Source organism: Echeneis naucrates, chromosome 24, assembly GCF_900963305.1.
Source record: "Echeneis naucrates chromosome 24, fEcheNa1.1, whole genome shotgun sequence".
In the NCBI taxonomy this organism is placed as follows: Eukaryota; Metazoa; Chordata; class Actinopteri; order Carangiformes; family Echeneidae; genus Echeneis; species Echeneis naucrates.
In genome coordinates, this window is record NC_042534.1 from 8,579,076 (window position 1) to 8,601,080 (window position 22,005).

At 40.4% G+C, this 22,005-nt stretch overlaps 1 protein-coding gene across 1 annotated transcript; it reads left to right on the top strand.

Moving 5' to 3' along the window:
- The first annotated feature begins 351 nt into the window (after positions 1-351).
- kcnk2b (potassium channel, subfamily K, member 2b) lies at positions 352-14,893 on the top strand. Its single transcript, XM_029496635.1, has 7 exons — positions 352-555; positions 6,305-6,422; positions 9,311-9,471; positions 11,665-11,851; positions 12,763-12,905; positions 14,537-14,768; positions 14,802-14,893. The coding sequence occupies exons 1-7, from the start codon at positions 367-369 to the stop codon at positions 14,891-14,893; spliced, it is 1,122 nt and encodes a 373-aa protein (XP_029352495.1). The 5' UTR covers positions 352-366.
- Positions 14,894-22,005: the final 7,112 nt, after the last annotated feature.

Below are 22,005 nucleotides of genomic sequence, written 5' to 3' on the forward strand. Positions count from 1 at the left end.
GCCTGAATCCAAGAGAAGGTCACAATTTCCAAAAGTAGATCAGGGAGCGAAGAGATGGACATCACTTTGTGCCCCAGAAACTGTGATGAGCATTTTCCACAAATCAGCTAACTGATTAATCAACTGTAGTCTTGAATGAATCTCGTCTAGTACATGTTGTAGCCTGTTTGTGTCTGTGGTAGTGCCGGCGTTATGGTCAGAGATGGTCAGCCACTGATCCACGTTAATTCCATCCTCACAGTGGCCGCACCTGACCTTCTTGACCCAAGGTCTGCTGCTCACAACTCCAAACCTCGCCTGTCCTTCTCGACCAAACCGGTAGTGCTGAACGCTCCAGAGGATGACTGCGACACACGGACTACTGTCATGAGGTGGAAAACTGTGTCGGCCATCTTCTTCCTGGTGGTGCTTTACCTGATTATTGGGGCGACGGTGTTCAGAGCGCTGGAACAGCCTCATGAAAGCTCCCAGAAACTGGCCATTCTTGCTGAAAAACTGGATTTCTTGGCCATGCATGCCTGTGTTAACTCCTCTGAGCTGGAGGCTCTGGTAAAGGTAGGGCCAAACCTCAATGTCATACATAATTCAAATTTCTTTCTCCTCTGCTCGGGATGAAGAAATCTCTCTATGTTCAGCTGTATAAATGTGCTTTTCATCCAGTGTGCTACACAAAATGAAAGAGGAGAAATACACACTGCTGTAAATATTAATGTTTTGACAGCTTGTCTGAACCTTGTGAATAGAATTACATGTAAACACTGCAGGACCTTTAACCTGAGGATATTTTTAATAGAGCCAGAAAACTTTTTTGTATATACACATTTATTATGTGGCCCCTGGAGAATGTCAAAATGAAATCTATAATAATGTTTTTCCACAAATATTGGACAAAACATTACAGCATTGGCTAGTTAATGAAATATTATAGAAAGCCTTCAAAAGAACCCTGAGCAACATTACTCTGTTAAAGCGGCACTATTTACATGTCAACCACATTTAAATAGCTTCAATTGTGATGTCACTATTTGAAGCCGTGCTTTGAAGAAAAAACTAAACAAACAAAAGGAGAAATAGAAGACGAACAGATAAAGGCATGAGTTCAGTTTAGGCATTTAAAAAAGGATGGCATGGTGAAATTTTTTAAGTTTGACTGTGTTCATTGAGTTTCCAATGAAAAATCTTGATGGCGGTCCTGAATAGGTTTTATTTGAAGTGCCTCTGGCCCTTATGAGGACACATGCTCAATTTATTCATTCAGTATTCACTGCTTATCCTTTTGAACAAAAATGTGACTGAAAGAAATATGCCCCCTAAAGGTCATTAGGCTACTGAGTGAGCAGTTTTAAAATGAAAGACATCCACTGATTTCATGACTCTTCCATTATGGATTAGTGGATTCCTCAGCAGACAAACTTATCAGGACTGATAAAAGGCCTTTTCTCTTGGGGAATCAAGCTGGAATATCAGACTTGAGAATGATGATTACTTCTCTAATGTGCTAGCACTGAGAGATCTTTAGATCCCGGGGGAAACTTATTTGTCAACCTAATTGTGGCCCAAAGCTGAACCACTCTTCTGACTCTGCAGTACTAGCCGTGCCTCCAAATGGTGAAACATGCATCAATCTCACCATTAAGTTAAAGGAGTATAAGAAATGACATAAATAATGATGGCAGAATGCTTCTTTTTAATTAGGTACCGTGTGTATAGCCATTTGATTTATTTCTTGATCTCTCAATGACCCAGAAATGGCGGATGTCAGAAATTTTGGTTTACCAGTTTTCCAAACTTAACATACCACTTACTGAGATAAAATCATATTTCATCATCACCAGGAACATCTTCTCCTAACATGCTCAGACAACGGGCATTATTTAATGTATCTAAATTCAGTTTTTCTTTTGTCGTTTTCCCTGGCCGCCCATGAGCTGATGTATCACAATCACCATAATTGTTAGCATTTGAGGTGCCAACATTTGGCGTGGTAGAGATTAATCTGGTTGAAAGAAAGAAACAGCAGCAGCTGATTCTACAAAATAAAAATAAAAAACAATGGTCTTTGTTCACGGCAGCATGTTTTTAGCAAAGAAAGCAGTGGGGTATAACAATGTCTCCACTGTCTCCAGATATCAACTCATCCACTAAAGACTTCAAAAGCTATTGGACTGGTTTCATTAATGGCCAAACTTTATGAACATGATTAGGGAAATTTTCATCTACTGCACCGCTGGAAGCTGAAGACCAACCTCAGCACCAACAGCTCTTTTCGGCTGTCATACCAGCTGAACCTGATCTACTTGTTATTGGTCAGAAATTGTAGACGTCATAGGACATAATTTTTTGGTCCCTTCACCAAGTGAGCCGAGGCAACACAAAAAAACAGCTGACTGCTGTTTAGTCAGCATGAACTCGACTTATTGCAGAAAAAAAACCATTCTTCTCCTTTTTCGAAGGCAACACCAAAAGACACGTCATGATCAAGTGCTATGGTTATAAAAGATAGACCTGTCCAGTTCAGAGAGTTCAGACAGCGGAGACAAGCTGAGTTGGTGCCCAACAAAGTAAACAAAGCACAAAGTGGAGTCTCACAGAGTTACTAGCACGGGTAGATAGAGGTAAAAAGAAATCTATACACAATCCATTTGTAACAGTCCAATGGGGTTTTTAGCAAGGAAATAAAGTGCTGTTAAACTTCTCGGGGAATGTTCAGCCTGCGATATAGTATGAGCCGAAGGATGCTGCCTACTGTGGCAGAGTCTTATAGTGTAGCTTTGTCAAAAGTTAATGGATGGAAATCTGTCCCCCATCCTCAGATGTCATTCAGCTAGTTGAACATTTATTTACAGGCAGTCTGACTTTTTGTCACTGAACTTTCTGCTGAATCAGTGCGGCTCATTATAGGTCACAAAGGCAAACATTTTGCACAGAGCATCCTGGCCTGGACCTGAGAAACAATCAGCAGAATGACTTACTGGCTCAACTGTTTAAGCTCAGGAGAGGATTTTAATGTTTCCTTAATGTTATCAGGCTACCTGTAAGCCAGTTTCCGTAGGGCTGACAAGAAATCTTGCTGTCTTTGTGGTTTTATTCAACAGTTTGAGCGAATGGTTTTGAGTAAATAGCTCTGTTGAACAGCTTTTTAACACAACGACTTCTCTTCTGATGATTTATTGATACGCAGCTTCAACACAGGTGTCCAACTCTCATTTTTACTTAATTATGTATGCAGATGCACACAAACACACACATCTGTTGACTTTAGCCTCTTACTGATCAAAAGCCAGCCGGCAGAGGATTGTGGAGAAATGTGTTCTCAAAGAGGGTAATTATAAAAACGTGAGTGATGTCAAAAAGCTCATACGATTCAATCGCTCCCAGCTGTTTGGCAACCAGTGCGGTCCTCACGTTGTCCCGTCTTATTTATCCCCAGCACATTTAGTTTGCATACAAGTGAGTACCAACGCAATGAATTAACGTGGCTGCTTTGGCTGGAAAACAAAGGAGGCGGACAAAGCCAAGCCTGTGTGTTTGTGTGGTTTGATTTATGAAGTTTAGAGCCACAGAGGATGTGAGAAGTGAGAATTTTTGTGGTGTTTGGAAATGATCAGGAATAAAGCTGTTAAAAAAAAAACCACACACACTCAGGAAGTGTGGATCCAGGTGCAGACTTCCCTTTTATTATGGAACATCAGAATCAGGTTTACAGATGGGTTGATGGGCAGACAGAAACTGACAGGGAGCTACATGCAGGCACATACGGAAACACACATGCAACTTGAATAGAAGATGGTGGAACTGACTGGTTTAAGTGCTTGCTGGGAAAATGGGGAGACAGGGAGCAGCTGTGTTCATGGACAGGGGAGAAAAACCTGGTTAATCTGCTTTATATGCACGATGTATTATATGTTTTTTTTACACGTTCAGAATAACTAGGTTAGAAACCACTACAGATTGTCCGACCCTGTCACCTGACAAAACAGTGAAAATGATATACGTCAGCCATCCCTTTTAGTTTTTGTATGAACACACAGTTCCTTGTAAACGTTGAATTCCAATGTTTCAAGGTTCAACACCATCAGCTGTTATTGCTCGACTGTCTGAGCAGCCATGCATTGGTAACTTTTAGTTACTACATTCGTTCTCCCGTTCTCTCGATTTCCAATCCATTATTCATTGACTTCATGCCTGGCATGCTCAGTCTTTACTTCCTTATCGCACGCAGCAGTCAGAGGTTAATGAAAGCTCCTTCAGTTTCTCTGAGGGCGATGGAGTGTAGCGGAGAACACCATGATATTGCAGCGACCCTGCGCTCTTTGTGTGTGTGCAGAAAGAGCTGACAGTGCTGGTTGAGGGGTTCGATGAACTATTATGAGCTCTATCGTTGTTTTATTACTCTGTTCCTGGAGTTTTATTGATATTGAATACAAATAATAGAGATCATTAAAAGGAGCTACCCTCCCGTTAGTACAAGTAACTAACAATAAAGTCCATTAAATTATGCTGCTATTTATTAACATCGTCTCCGTAGGAGTATATGGTATTCTGAGCTTTTCTGTTTCATTCGTAGCAGTAATGATTGTGTATCTAGGGGGGCCCTATGGGTTAAGAAAAATGTTACTGCAGTGAACACGACTTTTTAGTCTCAGTCAGGCTCGGGAAAGAAAGCTCTCTTGAGACCATCCACTTGTCTTGCTTGCTTTTAATTGCACATCCAGTTGACAAAGATGGTGAAAGAATTTCCCCTCATTAACAGCAATTTATCTGACAGTGGCTCCTTGATTTCAGACTAAATGGAAACAACAACAGGGATCTCGTTTTAAGCAAGCAACCGCACATTTTGCCAGATTGATTGAGCAGATTTTTTCAGCTGCAGATAAAATAATTAGGCCAACGTTAGCAGCACGGGTTCGTTGAAAGGTCTGACTTCCTTTATGAGAACATGCTATAAGACTGAGGATAGCTTCATATTCAAAGCGAGAAGTATCATTTACTTTGCTGAAGAGCTGATGTGTCAACTTCAAGTCCAACAAATTTTGGTTTTATTATAGAAGTAGCTTCCATACAGTAGACAAACTACCACAGATGAAGTCATCAGTTCGTTCATGACATGCTCCTGTGCTTTAAAAGTAATGCTCATGAATATAGTACTCATGCATATAGTACGCAAGTCAGCCAGGCACATTCATTTGAGAATCAATCTTATTTTTACTATCTGAACTCCTTTAACATGATAAGAAAACCCAAACTTAACATGATTACAATTTTATAGATTCAATACTGTAATTATAAAGGTTTTAACAGTTCATGTGTTGTGTTGGCTGCCAAACTACAAAGACTTACACAGACTGTTTCTGTGAGCCTCACAGCTCAGATTTTTATGAGTGTGAGTGAGAGAAGCCGTGCGGTGGCGTGTTTTCCTTCTCCTCATGACAGCGCTGCCCCGAGTGGAAGATAATGTTGCTGCTCTGTTTCCTGTGCAGCCGTCACAAGGTGTCACCAGGGCGTTATCGCACTCAAAGCCGCTAAGATGAGGTGTGCAGTTTTGTGTCATACCTCGTGCTCTCCTACACTCTCAGTCATTTCCCTAAAGCCCATCACTATCGCTGGCATCTTTGATAGAGCTGGCCAAACGCTGTCTGGCCTTCGAAGATCTGGTGTTCCTCTCGTTGGCTCATTTTGATGGCCGTGACTGCTTTTAGGAAAACAAGGACACATAATGATGATGGTTAGAATTCATTTTTACAGTCACATCATGGTTGACCAGTATTTGACCACTGACTGGAGAAGTGGCTCAAGGCCAAATATAACATGGGCTGGCGCACCCTATACCTGATTTCTGTTCTCCTGGGAACAAATTAAACTCTCTGCAGCTTCTTGGGAACGAATGAAAAGAGAAGTTCATTTTCTTGAAGATTGTTATTGAATAAATATAAATATATATATATATATATATATATATATATATATATATATATATATATAATATCAATATATTCGGTTTATATTGAATGAAACCTTTGAAGAATACAAGCGCCTTGGCTCATTTGGTAAAGGTGAAGATAGTGACTTTTTTTTTTTTGCTGTTTGTGACAGCTGCTTTTCACTCTCTCAGCTGCTAATTGGTTTCAGTTGGCTGTTTATCACTGCTGTCACCAATTCCCTGAGAAAGCTGATGTTTCTTGTCTTCAGCCAACCTACCAGCTTCCCTGAGAGACAGTGGCAGTGCGTGCTAACTTCTGTTCTATGTCCTTTCCCTCTTTCTTTCTTTTTTTTTATTTTTTATGTTTATTACTTTCTGCTGTAGCAAGTGGTTTCAGCAGTCCGAGCAGGTGTGAATCCATCAGGAAATTCATCTAATCAAATGAGCCTTTGGGACATCAGTTCCTCCTTCTTCTTTGCTGGAACTGTTATCACCACCATCGGTAAGTAATTGTTTAGTCCTGAGCAACTCAGTTCTCATTCTATTTCTCTTTGATGTCTCCTCTGTATTTATTTCATGCTTGGACAATATCCAAGGTATCTATTTTTGAATGTAGAAATGTTGGAAAGTGTTTCACAGGGACAGTTCATTTGTCATTCTGGCATGGTTCAATTTTTGGTGGCCATTTTGCCATGAAATAGTACTTATGTGGCAAAATTGCACACAAATCATCAGCGTTCCCAGATTGTGCTTCACTGCGCCGTGATTGCAGTTGGATTTAAGTCCCAACATCACAAAGGCAGCTGGCCACATTCACTTGGACTCAAAACTCTTTCCTCTGTCCTTGTTCCCTCATCAAACAAGGACTCAAGAACAAAACAACAGCTGATGTTTTCTCGGAGCAGCACTGACCAGTTATAATCTAACAGCCACATTGGAAAGCTATTGTCCCAGCCACCATGAGTGTTATTTAATGTTACCGCAGGCTAAAGTAATTTTAAAGTGCACATTGAAATGAAGTGATACGGCAGAGTGATGTGTTTTTTATTTAAACTCATTCAATGAACAAGAATGTTTGACTCGGAGAGCTCAAAGGAACCTGACACTGCATGAGAATAATGGGATATGGTGCCCATTGTGCTCTTTTACTCTTAGTTAGCGCAGTGTGTAGTCAAAGAGCTGTCATCTGTTGACGCCCGTGGCGCTTTCATACACACATTAACACAGCTCCCTTTTCCATCATGTTCTTTACACCGTCGCTCCCTCTAACATCTCCAGCACCTGTAAGAGCTTACTTATCAGGAAAAAAAAACAAACACATTTGTCGCTCTCTCACACACACAGACCTACTCTGACAGGTCAGCGGGTCTGTTCATTAGGCAACTAGAAAATGTAATCCCTTGTTTTTGTAAAAATAGAATTTTGCTCCCCGGTTTAAAATTTGTGTTTAAGATGGTCAAATCTTGCTTATTAAAAACAATAAATAAAATTTTTTTTTTCCATGCTGCACCAACCTCTGCTGACTAAACTCTGACCCAGTCCTTCTCTCCCTTCAGTGATTCACAGAAATTGACTCTCTATTCCAGGCAGATTTACAGATACTTGCCATGGTGATTGTGGTGGTGGTGATTTCTTGTGAAATGAGCCATGGCAACTTGTTTCTTGACGTAGCGTAATAGAAGTCCTTACTTTCAATTTGAATGCCTCAATTTGTTTTGTTTGCTTTTCTGTAAAAATCAAACACCAAGAAAAGAAAACCAGAAAAAAGTCTTGGTATAAAGCAGAGAGCTTAGGCTTTATTTTGCGTGTGATACTTGTTAGTTTTTTTCGTACTGCTGCTAACCAAACTAATTACATTCATGGGAAGCTTTTGTGCAAATTCTTGGTCCATGACCAGATGGGAAATATTTCTGAAGCCACATTATATTGAACAGTTTGTTTATATTCTCCTGGTTTTAATTCAGGTGACTGAGTAAAAATCCATATCCACAGGTTGATTTGCACTTGCTGAGATCTTAATTTGATATGCTAAAAACTGTTTGCTCTCGTTTATTTTCATGTAGGCTTTACCCAGATGCCAGATGCAAAAAAGCTGCCTGAATGATTGCTTTCACAGGAGATGTTGTCGTAAAGTGTGAAAATTCATTATGTTGCGCTCAACCTTTGCCTGACTGAAAAGTGGCTAAATAGAGAACTGGTCAAACTTGAATGCTGTATGTCTTCATATGATTATAGAACCTTATTTTTCCTTATCATTTGTATGAAACCACTGTCAATCAGTGACTGGCTGTGGGGTCCAAAAAGTCTTTGATTCATCCAACATGAAAACAGTTTTTCAACTTCTGGTGAGGTGGTTCGTATTATGCTTGAGTGATGAACATCAAGCTGCTTGTAAAATCAGGAGGATCCTGGTACCTTTTAAAATGCATTGCATTCTGCATCCAGAGGTGTTAAAACTGATCCGGCACCCTTTCTCCAATTGAACTAATCATGAAAATAGTGAGACGTGATTGACAGACTCTCACAATTTGTGTCACTCTCTCCTGATGTGAGACTGGAAAGTCATTAGGAGGCACCCCGAAGCTCTTATCCCAAGACAGATGACTGCATTAATAAAGAAAAGTGGAGGGAGTTCATTATGCAGACTCGCTCAATAATGAAAGTCCTGCTGTTAAATGTGCAGTCAGGTCTACATGCAGGTAAGACCGGTCTGTGAGGTTTTTGTTTACCAGGATATGAACTTCTGTGTCGTCCACTTCACACAATTATGGGTTTGGAGAGAAGATGAAAGGCACCAAACTGGCGATGGACAGCATTTCTTTGTGTTTCTGTTTGAGTGTAGGTTCAAAGCCCCTTGTGCTTCTTACAGGATGTCTTTTCATTATTGTTATTATGTTTATTCTTGTTTCAAAATATTCATTAACTTATACATAGTTTTCAGACAGTATCAATTGTCAGTAAATAAAATTAATAGACTTGACTTAATACTGAGGTATCTACCACATATACCAAATATACTGCCTGGACTCTTTCTTCAGCTTGTTTTTAGTGTACCCTTATAACCCCTAACCCTAACTGTCCACAGAAACAAAACTTTTTTTGGGTCTTTCCAAACGAAACCTACAGAAGATGTCTCCCTTTAGAGAGGAGTATCACTAAATAAAAATTTAATTCTAATTGTATAAATCAACACCAATGAAATCCCTTCAAGATGCCAATTCTCATATTGTATATGGCAAAACTACAGGCAGTAAGGAGAACTAAGAGAATCCATAGTATTGCAGACAAATTTCCAGATTTACTAAACGAAGTTCAGCACAGGGAAATAAGTGCTACCCTCTCTGGTCCGTTAAATGAATGACTAAGGTCACTGTGTGTTCTTTCCGTTAGGCTTTGGGAACATCTCTCCCCGCACTGAAGGAGGGCGGATCTTCTGTATAATCTACGCTCTGCTGGGGATCCCTCTCTTTGGATTCTTATTGGCAGGTGTCGGTGACCAGCTGGGGACGATTTTTGGGAAGGGCATCGCCAAAGTGGAGAAGATGATTGTGGTAAGGTGATTTGTCAGTGTGTGTTGTCTGAAGCTTAAGCACCTCTCTGCATGATTATCTGTGTGCAATGATTTGCAGTTTATGACAACATTATCCTGGTTGGCCTTAAAGATGTAACGTCAGACACCTAGCTGCGATGTAAAAAAAAAAAAAAAAACTTAGATAGTTAAGCAGGAGATTCACATTCGATGTGCAGGGTTTGTTTTTGCTTCAGATTTAACCAGTATGGAAAGGAAATGCAGTTTTGGTGTTGCTAAGTCAACAGACTCCAGCAATTAATTTTTTAGCCTTATTTCAAAATTCAGCCTCTTTGTAAGCTGAACTAATCTTCTGGCAGTGGAAGAAACTGACAGAAGCTGCACACACAAATCAATACACCACTCTGAAATAATACTGTAGGCTCACCACACTCCAAGTCACACATTTACTTCTGCTGATATCGAATCACATTCAGTCATAACATGCACACATACACACGTGTGTTACTGTTCTGCAACAGCAGTTAGCAGGCGCCATCATTCCTATTGATCATGAAATTGTAAGATTGTAAATGAATCCTGCACCACAGTCTGGCTTATTCCAGAAAAACCAAAGCAACCAAACAGCTGCTCAGTGCACAAATCAATGACATTATCTGACTCAGTGATTGTCAGCATCTAATTTACTTTTTTAAGAGACAGAATTTATGCAGTAGCTTGTTACGAGCCCAACCTGTCCCAGGGGTGATGGCAGTAACGCTGAGTTAGATGAGTAATTCAAGGAACCCCGTTCTGCGACTAGCTGCAGTATCAGGGAGAGCCGAGGCCAAAGCAACGAATAAGAGCCAGATCTATACAGAAAAAAGTATCAAAGTTAAAAGGCTAAAAAATAGCAGCTCCCCCCCTCAGGTTTCTTCCTCTAATGGAAAACTGGCAATTAAAAATTGGAAAGTGTGATGAACAGGAGATGCATGACTTAATGTCAGAGAGATAATGAAGTGCGACTCCAATGGCCTTTTACTGCCGAGGCAGCACATTATTCAACATGACGACATTCAGCTACGGGGGAGAGTGCTCCAAGCTGATTAATGAATTTGTCTGAAGGGACACTAATAAATCACAAAATCAATGATCAATGACTCTTTGATACAGACGTACGGTTTTCAGTGTGGTTTACAAAGATTAAAAAAAGAGACAATAAGACAGTGCCTTTTGTTTTAATGATGAAACATGCCTAACTAGGAGAGAGAAGCTTATCAGGTTCAGGAAACTAATTGCCAAAACCAAATAAATACCAAACACTGGACATTAACAGGTAAATTAGGATTTGTTTCATTGTTGACTCGGTGGCCTCTCTCCCTGAGGAGGAGGAGGGAGGTGGCAGCTTGTTTGAACAATGGAAATTGATTAACTGTACCAGCTGCCGGCATCAGCTGAGAAACTACCATTTGGAACATATGAATGATCAGTCTCCAGCTAATGGTGTCCTGGAAGGTTCACTGTAGGTGCCTGTAAGCTGTACTCCACCGCTCCGCACGACGGAGACTCACTGCGCTTTGGGGTTACATAACTGGGAAAACAAAAAGGCAGGAAACACGGGGAAGCAGCTGAAAGCATTCCCCTCAAGTGAAGATGCAGCGGCACAATCTAATGTAATGCAAATGTGAAACCAAAGAGGCTCATAGAAGTTAAATTCTCATTATTGCAATTAATAGCAAGTCTTCCTTAATAATGAATCCAAGGATATAAGACCGCGCAAGAAATATTTTATCATATTACAGCTCATGGCACATGTTAGGTCATGCGCTCAGCTCAGATGGGTGCGCCATCTGACAGTGAAAGTTATGTCACACAAGGCTGTCAGCCTGATGTTGGAGATGTTGGAGAAAATAGCAAATGTATTCCTAGAAGGGGGTCAAAGGAAGTTAGTCATCACAAAGTGAAGTAAGCTAAAGGAAAAAAGCCTGAGGGGAAAAAAATCTCCCAAGTCACATACGCTATTTTGACCAGGAGACATTTGCTTCTTGGTTGAATTTAGATGAAAGAGATTTAAACACAGATGATCACATTAGATGGTAATATAACACTGTTTCCCTTATCAAAGTTTTGAGCATACAAAAGCTCTACACTCCTGCTCGGGGTTGAGTTTCTTTTGAGACTTCAAATTTACACCCAGCTAATAAAATTTTTTTCATTTCTTTTAATCTCCCTGCAGAAATGGAAAGTCAGCCAGACAAAGATTCGCATTATCTCCACATTACTCTTCATCCTCTTTGGGTGCCTAATCTTCGTGGCCCTGCCTGCTGCCATCTTCAAGCACATTGAAGGCTGGAGTGCCCTCGAGTCCATCTATTTTGTCGTCATCACCCTCACCACCATCGGCTTCGGAGACTTTGTTGCCGGTGAAAAAGGTCATCTGATTTTCTTTTGTATTTATTGGTCATCGTTCATTTTTACGTTTGGCACTTTTAAATCATTGCCTTTAATAGTGGAGTTGATCCCTGTTGAGTCAGTCTGACTCAACAGCAGATGGTATTTACTTGATGTGAGCTTCTGAGCTCACCAATAATGAAGAGACAGATGGGAAAAAAACCATAAACACTTAGCTGCAGATTGAAAAAATTACACGACCTCTGCCAACCCCTGTAGTTACACTAAATGAATCAGCCTGGACTGTTCTTAGTTAAATTGGTGCCATAATGAACAAAGAGCTCACTGCACAGAGACCATGCTGCGTCTGCTGCTTCAGATGTTATTGAGAGCTCATCCAGCAGTACAGAGCACACTGACAAATGTCAGCAGTGCCAAATGTGTTTAAGTAATAAATCCACGTGTCTGCACAGATACAGTGTACATAGATTTACTCATCCAAATCAGCAGCTAACCCTTTATCATAATTGCTTTTACCAAAAGACACAAAGATATGACTCCAGTGTGAACTGTGTCATCCTTGTGTATGTGTGACTCACAGATCTGGGCATGTATGATTCAAGCCATTGCTCCATGTACAATGGCTACAGGGCACACACGACTTTCTCTGGGTGACTTTAAATGAAAATCAACCTCGGCATATTAGACAAATTTGCAGTCAAAACTTCTTTTTATACAACATCTAGCTACGATTTCTAACGCTGAAAGTTTGCAGTCAGGATTCCAGTCAAGATCGTTTTAAATTTAAATTAAATTTAAATTAAATCTTCGGGCTCGAATGTCTAGCTTGGTTTTGCTCTCCCGCTCGTGATGAAACAGTTTTTAGCATGTATGTTTGTAGTGTGGCTCACAAACGATGCTTGCTTCATCTTTGGTTCTGCAGGTGGGTCGGAGAGTTCAGATTATCTGAACTACTACAAACCTGTGGTGTTGTTCTGGATCCTAGTGGGCCTTGCATACTTCGCCGCTGTGCTCAGTATGATTGGGGACTGGTTCCGGGTCATCTCCAAGAAAACTAAGGAGGAGGTAAACACAAACACAGGCAGGAGAGAGGTTCCTCCTGGCATATCCGCACACGATGATCCTTTTAACCTGCAGAGGAAGCATGTTCGACAATCGGCAAGAAACAGAATGAAATGCTCTACTACAGATATTTTAGTCCAGAATTGAATTTTTAAAAGCATCCGATCCCACTCCAGGTATTTCTTTATTATCTGAATCCCATATCAGAATAAAGAAATCCTGTCTATCCTCTCCTGTCCAGTTGCTGGTTTGTAATCCAGTCTTGTCTCCAAGTATTATATGTGCTTTAATTGTCTTCAGAGTTAGTAAGACAATTCACAGGAAATAAAGACCTGTCCTCAGCTTTACCTGCTTGAAATATAAAATATGATATTATAGGTGAGGGGGTCTGCAGTTATTTCACTGATGTGATGAAATCCACCAAGCCCTCACAGTGACAGAGTAATATCTCGCACTGTTTTCTACTTAACTCTTCAGGCCATAAACCTGAAGTGATGAATCGGCGTCCAGGCTGGGCCCGCTGGAGAAAATACCATCTCATACAAGGCTTGGATTAAGTATTTTGTGTTTTTCTGGTGGCTGCCCAGGAGTAATAAGAAATCTTGCTATCATACAGTATAAAAAGAAAACAACTACGCAGACGTACTACTACAGTACAAAAACCAAACCACCTGTTTATTTCCTAATTCTATGCAAAGTAACAAGGTGGTGGTGGGGGGGGGACTCTGCAACAGGAGTCCTTTCACAGCATAATTAGAAGTGCAGCTGCGGAGCCTGTGAGCTCCACAAAAAACGACATTAGTGAGGGATGGTGGCGGTGGAAGGGAGGAGGTTTTGGGGAGAGCAGGCACAGAAAGTGAAGAGGAGAAAACGGCACACACACACATGCACACACCGCACAGAAACAGGCCCACTAAATTTTAATGTAGGAGCTCAGAGGTATTCTTTAAACTACTAATAGTTTCATAAACAGCCGGGAGAGAGACCCAACGCATATTCAAAGGGGGTCAGTGAGGAGTGTGCTGCTCTCTTTAAAAGATGAGCTGGATACAGTTATTGTATAATCCTCAGAAACCTCAGCCTCGTATTAATGAACAGGTTATTTCTGATTTATGGCCTACGGGTCCTGCTTTAGAATAAATCTAAAATCAATGAAAGTTGGAGACTTCTGTCAAGAGCAGTGCTAATGAAAGAGAAGCCAAAACTCAACACCGCAGTTTTAAGAGATTCGATGAGATTATCTACTTTCACAAGGTATTATTCAGCCATTCAGGCGGGTAATTTCTTTTCATTTATTCTGTCTGACTCTGATATTCTGTCTGATATTAGAAAGACAGAAAAACCACCATTGGTGTTACCAATTCTTTTATTCCACAAATGTTTTATTCAGCATTTCACTGTTAAGGTTCACAATATTTCACCTGCCACACTGCATATTTTTAATTACAGTTACTTATTTATTTCCAGACATTGTTGAAGAATCAATCAAGACCAACTCCCACTGTTATTCTTTAGCTAGCATGGCACCCAACGGTAAACCAGGAGATATTTTCCAAAGGGAAGCCCCATAAACTGCAGGTGTAGCTTGTGTTTGAACACCTGCATGCGTCAATCTTCAGTCTCTTCCTCTGCAGGTTGGGGAGTTTCGGGCTCATGCAGCCGAGTGGACAGCAAACGTGTCAGCAGAGTTCAAAGAGACCCGGCGGCGTCTCAGCGTTGACATCTATGACAAGTTTCAGCGTGCTGCATCCATCAAGCGCAAGTTGTCATCCGAGCTGGGCATTAATGCAGCCATCAACCAGGAAATGACCCCTTGCAAGAGGACGCTGTCGGCCAACCTGTGTGAGGACAGAGAGGCTTATCCCAGCTTGACTCTTTCTCTCAGTCCTGTACCAGGAGCTCTGGCCAGGAACGACAGCGTCTTCCTAAATGGCCTCAGCCCAGACTACACTGACAGACAGGAGATCGCCATCATAGAAAACCTGAAATGAGGAGCAGCATGCAATGAGTTTTAGTGAAATGTCTACTGCAGCACACAAACGCTGTTGTGCTTGTTGACTGAGCATCAATGATAAGCTATCCAGACATACTCACCAAATGGATTGTGCTCCGATCATTGATTTAAAAAAAAAAAAAAAAGACTTAAACACAGATCAACCATCAAGCTCTGTGCGTGTTTAATACCCATGCACAAAAAAAAAACAAACATGTGCCGTGGTTCCAACTTCTATTCACTGCATCTGTGCCAACATGTTCAACAGCTGGGCGAAGGACTGAGCTACCTGCTCCTAACTAGGAAAAAAAAATGATCAGGAGTTTCACAAACTTCTTCTTGAAAGCGAAACGCTGAACATCATCTTCTCACACCTACATGAAATGTCTGGAAACACGCAGACACAATACAACCATCAAACTTAAAAAGCAATAGAGCTATAGATTTATCTGAACTCATCTCCTGCTGAATTTCCAGAGGCCCTGAAATCTGCATCAGATAAAAAGGGCCCTCACTGGTGAACCTACTGTGGCGTCTCTTTCAGTTTACAGTTTTTACAGTATGGATTTATATGCCTTGCATTCACCTGTTGGTATGCCCACACTGAAGAGACGAATGTTAACGTTTTTGTTTCTTCATTACTGACATTCATCTTCTCACCTGAAGGAACAGCCTGTTTGTGCCTTAGTGACAACCACACTCGACATATACTGACAGCGAGGCGGACGGAAGACAGCTTGTCTCTCCACTAATACTGATTATAAAAGAGCACAGTAGTAATAAGATGTAGGTGGCATCTCAGAAAAACAGTATGAAGAAGAGGGAAAAGGCATTTTTATTTAAATGATCTTAAGGCGAAGTGAATGGCGACACTGTGTCTTGAAAAAATCTCATTGTTGTGTCCAGCAGCGTATCTTGTTTTATGTGCTGAGATAGTTCCACTGACCAAATGTGCCAGGCTCACTGATCAAACCTCACTCTCCCTATACCAAAGTAAAGAGCCTGCTTTTCTGACCGAGGAAAAAAAAAAAAGAAAGGGATCAAAGAATTGGGAGTGCTTTCTGTCAATGTTCAATCCTTTTTTGTAAGTTTTTAAAATGTAATCTTTTTTTGGGGGGGGTTTCATCCAACTGGAGCCGACAGCATGGTGTGGTAACAAGTCCCTGCATGTATGGTACTTAAGATAGCTCTAGAGAACCATATCTTTACCTTCCTGAGTTTTGTGATGAGGGAGTTGGGGAATATTTCCTCAGATGATAAAAACAATGGCCACATTGTCGTTCCAATATTGAATGTACACCATCAAGACCCTTGATTTACTTTATATCACTGCAGTGACTCTCTATCGCCATCAGGACTTTGGAGGTCTTTTAATGATCAGATTGAAAAACCTCTTTTCTTGCATCAGATGGAAAATGAGGACATTATTTAAGTGCTTCTCTGCTGCTGGTTTGGTGTTGATGAAGAGAAAGAATCTCAATCCAGTTCTTGATGCTTTATATATATGTATATTTAGATTTTCATATTTTAATTTGTTTTAATGAACATATTTCTGAAAGAATGGATTCTCTTTGATGATATTATGACAGTCGAACAGTATGGATTGTGTGACTTAGTGTCATTCTGTACATTTTATTGTACTATTTTCAGCGTAGAGAATTACAAAGCACAGTTACAATATGGCGTGTTTAAGAAGTCTGTATGTGGCATGGGGCAAACAACAAGCCACCATGTTGCATTAAACATATGTATAATTCATGGGTTCGTTACTGGAAGAGTATGTGCAGTAAATGTAAAGCCTGTTGCACCAGCTCTTTAGAGATTTAAATTCAGCTCAGTAGTCATAATAAAATGTGTTCATCACTCAACAGGTTGCACTCAGAAACTGTCCGGTGTAACTGTAATGCAGCTAACTAAGCCAACTGACAAATCTAATTTGAATGTTTTAATATATTACCAATTTGGAAAGAAGACAGGGAGCAGTAACGGTACATGGTCGACCTACATGATAAGAAATGTGACTCTCTGAAAACAATGCAAGGACATTAACAGTTCACAAAATGACTCAAAATGGCTCAAATTGCCAAATGTTAAGGCATTAATGTCAGGCTAAATGAGCTAATAACACAAGCTAGCTTAGCATCATTTATTTTTCCCTCATTCTGAACTAGATGTATATATTACTAATGCTGAAACTGTATCTCTCAATGCATGCATTTATTAATAAAACGAAGCAATCCATATGTTAAGAAAGGAACTGTGACCCCCTGTTGACGCAGGTGATTGTACACAGGTAAAAATGTGATGAGATCTTTTATTGAAACTCTAATTTTCCCTTTACTGAAGCCATCTACAACTCATATTTGATTTAGAAATCACTACTAAGAATTTAGGAAAGACACAAATTTAGCAATGAAGATGGTGTATCCCCATCCAGGAGAGTATAAAAATATTACGGCTCCAAATCTGCTGGTTTCCTTGAAAGATATCTGTGCTGCTTAGTCATTGAACTCTAAGGTCATCTGCTGTCATGTGTGATCGAGTCAAAGAACCTCAAAGACTGGATGTGCAACTATAAATAGTGTGTTCTTTTTATTATGATCCTCAAAAGCAATCAGCAGAACGAAAAGTAAACACTTGCCAAACAAAGGGAAATTCTAACAGCACAATCTAAGACAAGTGCAGCAAAAGCTCCCAAAAGTTGTCCCATTACCTTTTCCCACACCAATCGTGTGATTGACAGCAGCTGAGAAACAAGCTGTCAGCCAGCAGAAAGTCAGGGAGCTTTCAGCCATTCAAGGCCACACGTGAGGATACATGCGCATTGTTTTGTTTACAGTAAGTGTGTGAGGGCATGATTGTAAATGTGCATTGAGGCTTAAAGAAACTCATTTCATTTTCCACCCGCGCTGGTGTTTTCACATGGCATCCACTCTTCTTCCCCTGGTGACAGCTTTTAATTAAGTCTGCTCGCACCAAAGGCCAGTTCAGGCACGCTGACTGTATCTATCCATTCATGACGAAGGAGCTGAGAGATGAATGTAAGCAGATTCATTATTTAATATTGTGATTTATGTATGTGTCAATCAGCTCAGCGGTTATAATGGGAAGCCAGGTCCAGAGTTTAATGCCGCTGGCCCAGGCTCATGTAGCCAACCCAATGGAATGGCCAAATGGTTTAGACTCTGTAAATTTCCCAGAATGTATGCATGATAATCTTTTTAAACGAGGCCCATTATGTCAAAGAAAACCTCTCTGTAACTTTGACATTTCTAATAAATTCATATGTAAAAAAAAAAATGTCAGTATACATGATGCATGTGCACACATGCACATCTTAAAAAAAAAAAAATCTAAAGTGTTGCATGCTACTTTCAGTGTTACTTCCAGTTATTATAGACCGAATGTGTCGATGAGCCCAGGCTTTCCTTTTTAATAGCAACCACGTTTCCATTATTTCAATATGTTAATGTATGTCAAGTCAAGTAATGACAAATTTTTCAAAAGGTTTAGAATAAATAATTTTTTATGGAAAAAAATCTAAATTACTGTTTTCTTTCCATTAAAATTGCTCTTTAATATTTCTAAAGGCAGGATGGTCTGTGTGTGACTGAGTCAAAGCTACGGAATCCATTCATGGCAGTGAATCAGTGAATATGTTCTTCAGGGCAATAATGTAGTACGTTTAGGTGTTAAATGTATAACCTCTAATGTTTTCATGACAGAATAACTGATGACACAAGTCATTGAATACACTTTTTTTTGCTTTTATCGACCAAATCTCTCATCTTTACCCTTTTAAGATTAGCAAGAAAAAAAAAGAACAAAACGGAAACAGTGCCTGGACTTAAAAGTACAGAAAAAATTTGAATTCATGGTCTGTTAGGGTTAGTATACCTGCAAATTTCATTGCTGTACACTGTGATGGTTTTGTCATGGTGAGTTTCCACAGAAGAATTCTATATGCTGCAGACTTTTCCATGCAGTTGAATTGCAAAGGAGATGTTGGTGTTGTAATCACATGAACACAAAGGCAGACCCTGTCTGATAATTGACCAGGGCTGGCAAAGTGGCCTGAGTCACAAGTTACAAAATGTTCATCATGGCTCAAAAGCACAGTGTGGAGCGAGGATGGGCGGACACCCTGTCTCACTTTGTTCATCTTAACCTCATATGCTTTGCCCTGAGCATTTTTATTTTATTTTATTTTATTTTATTTATTTATTTATTTGTGCAACAGGATGAGCTTCCTGGAATTAATCTTGTACTTTGATTTATACAGACTAGCTCCACCATGACGATTTGTGGCAGCTGATGGTGAATGACTGAAGATAGAGGGTGGCCTTATACGTCACATTCAGGTTTCTTTCATGAGACAGATAGATCCATAAACTCTTTTTTGGATGCTTTGTTGCTCCAAGAGGACACAACCCACAACTCTGTGCCCTTCAAATAGGAGCCGGCTTATATAGATGCAGAAAAAATCATGTTTAAATGTTAGCTCCTTTCACGAATTTTGACACATTCTACATTTAGAAGAAGATAAGCTTGAAATACACTTGGATGCAAAGAGGGAGCATTTTCCACCCTACAGACCGGCAGCCACACAGTCAGCACAGCTGGAGATGGTTCGATTCATTAGTGATTGTGTCTGCAGTGACATCAGCGAAAGGAAATCATTGAGTCAGACCAAACACCACCATCTCAGGCTGGAGAGGTACATGTCGAGAGCCATGGTTACCTAACATGTGCAGGGTCAGCTCGACTCTGTGTGTGTGTGTGTGTGTGTGTGTGTGTGGATGGGAGATAATTTCATGTGACATGTTCCTTCAGGCTGTCCTATTCCACCATGTAATTCAAATTATAATTGGCCACAAATGCATCTCACATCTTTTCCCTGCCGTGATACTGATAACTGAGACGAGCAGCTGCGGCCACCAAGAATCCACATATGACTCGTTCACTTTCTTACCACCCGGGCCTGTGCAGTAAATATGTTGAGCTAGAAGCCAGTTAGTTTAGCCCAACACCGTCGGGAAACAGGGGCAGTTTGGCAGTCGCTGGATCTATCTCATGTTTTCACACCACAGTTTTAGGATGGACAGCTGCAGATAAAATAAAAACACACCCCAAATCATCAAGCCAGATTTTCTCCATAGAAGAAAATATTAGCTATCTTAAAGAAAGGTGGCAGGTCCTTACTTTGATCTGATAAGTCAGCTGATCACAAAGCCGACTGTAAAGGTATCCTGACAACAAAGAGCAGCTCTTTAATCCGAATGGGGATGATTTCAACTTTGAACTTTAGCTGAATTTAACAGCATTTTCCTGTTGTGTCCAGGCTGTTGCAGATAGGATATCCTTTCATGCTGAGAGGATGAATGACATCCTGACCTTTACTGCTTCAATATTCCACAGGGAGCATGAATAGATATAGCCAGCGAATGTCCTTGGTAAAGAGTATCGACAGCAACCCAGCGATGTGGCTTTTTCCCCAGTGCCATCAGGGTGACTGGTTAAAGCTAAAAATAGGCATCAACTAGAATAATACTGAAGACCCAGTGCTATCTGCATGATTCCTGTTTGTATCAATCATGTGATGGACAAGCTTTACACAAAGAGAATGACAGCTTTTCACGGCCATCATCTTTCCATTTTTCACCTCTTTGTTGGGTTTCTGCTGCCTGAAGTGTTGACTGAACAGTTTATACCTCGGAGCCGTCTAATCTACTCATGGATTGTCTCATCACAGTCCCTCTGACACTCACTAGTCCTCAGCAACTGTGACACACGTGTCAATTTGACACATTTTTAAAATGGACAATTTTAAAGCACAGGTGGAACTAGGAATGCTAAAGCAGACAGAAAGGGAGGTCTTGCAGAAATGTTCGTGCAGATATTAAAATTTGCGAGAGTGAGGATTACGTGTTCGGGTGGCCTCGAGATAGAAACTCTTCTTCGGTCGTTCAGTTTGGGCTTTGCGATTGCAGTGCCTTCTGTCTGGCATCACCTGTTCTTTCTGTAGTTGGCAGATCAAGGCCTACTGTGATTATAACCAGAATTACACTCAAAGTCTTGTGTCCCCTTCTTTTACTTTCTTTACTTTTACTTTTCATGGTTCATTTAACAGTTGGCCCATCTACATATAAATGAAAGATATGACGCACAGACAGAAATCTCTCACTGTAGGTACCTGAAAGTGCAGCTCATCCAACAAAAACCATTCCTGTGGCCAAATGATGAAGTAGCTTCAGATCCATTTACATATCTAGAATTCATGTGCAATCCAACTCCTTTGATTTGAATGAAGTAAGCTTTGGCCTGTTGGGAAATCTGAAATAACAGTGAGCATTATACAACAATACAACAGCACACACAATTTGTGTGCCACATTTTCACGTAAGTTTGAATCCAACTAGAAGTGAGAGGCAAATGGCCAAGTTGTGACGTGTGTGAATCAGTGTGTTTGTTCTGTTGACATCTGGAAAATGGTCCCATTGTTGTGAACAAGTGGGCTTTTTCATTAAATCATCCAGCAAACACACTGAATAAGAAAACACACACATAGAAATCAGTTGTTGTGACGAGTGTCTGAGGAGCTTTAATGAGCCATTAATTCAGGAAAAAGACAATTGCCAAGAAATCCAGTTTTGTAGAACATTGCAATTCATTCAAGACTGAGAGTTCCTCAATAAAAAGGTCCCCTAACTGTTACACAGGGATTACTGACAGAAAACCAAAGAATGGGAGAACACTTCTAGGGGACGTTATGTGCATTCACAAGCAGCTATAGGTGGATCTGTGGCAGCAAAGCAGATATACTGCTATATAAAATGCTTCTAAGAAAACTGATATCACTGAGCCAGTGGCTGTACAGCAAGTGTGTAAACAATCAAAAGTAGTTTTGCAGAGTGCAAAAACTGACATCACAAGAAAGTCAGACTATTCCAAGCAACAGGTGGGTTGGGTCGCATAAATAATACTTACCAAATCTGTTCAGTTGCAAGAGCTCAAATACCCAAGAGAGAGGCCTGTGAAAAGCCAGAGAAAACAGAGGGAAGGAAATCTCACAGGAAATCTCACAATGAAGGAATTAGCACAAGATGAGAG

Bases quoted from the DNA above. Each gene is read 5' to 3' on its own strand.
- kcnk2b (XM_029496635.1), top strand. From the start codon at position 367: ATGAGGTGGAAAACTGTGTCGGCCATCTTCTTCCTGGTGGTGCTTTAC. The intron at 556-6,304 runs GTAGGGCCAAAC...TTTCTGCTGTAG, and splicing joins AGCTGGAGGCTCTGGTAAAG to CAAGTGGTTTCAGCAGTCCG. The intron at 12,906-14,536 runs GTAAACACAAAC...CTTCCTCTGCAG, and splicing joins CCAAGAAAACTAAGGAGGAG to GTTGGGGAGTTTCGGGCTCA.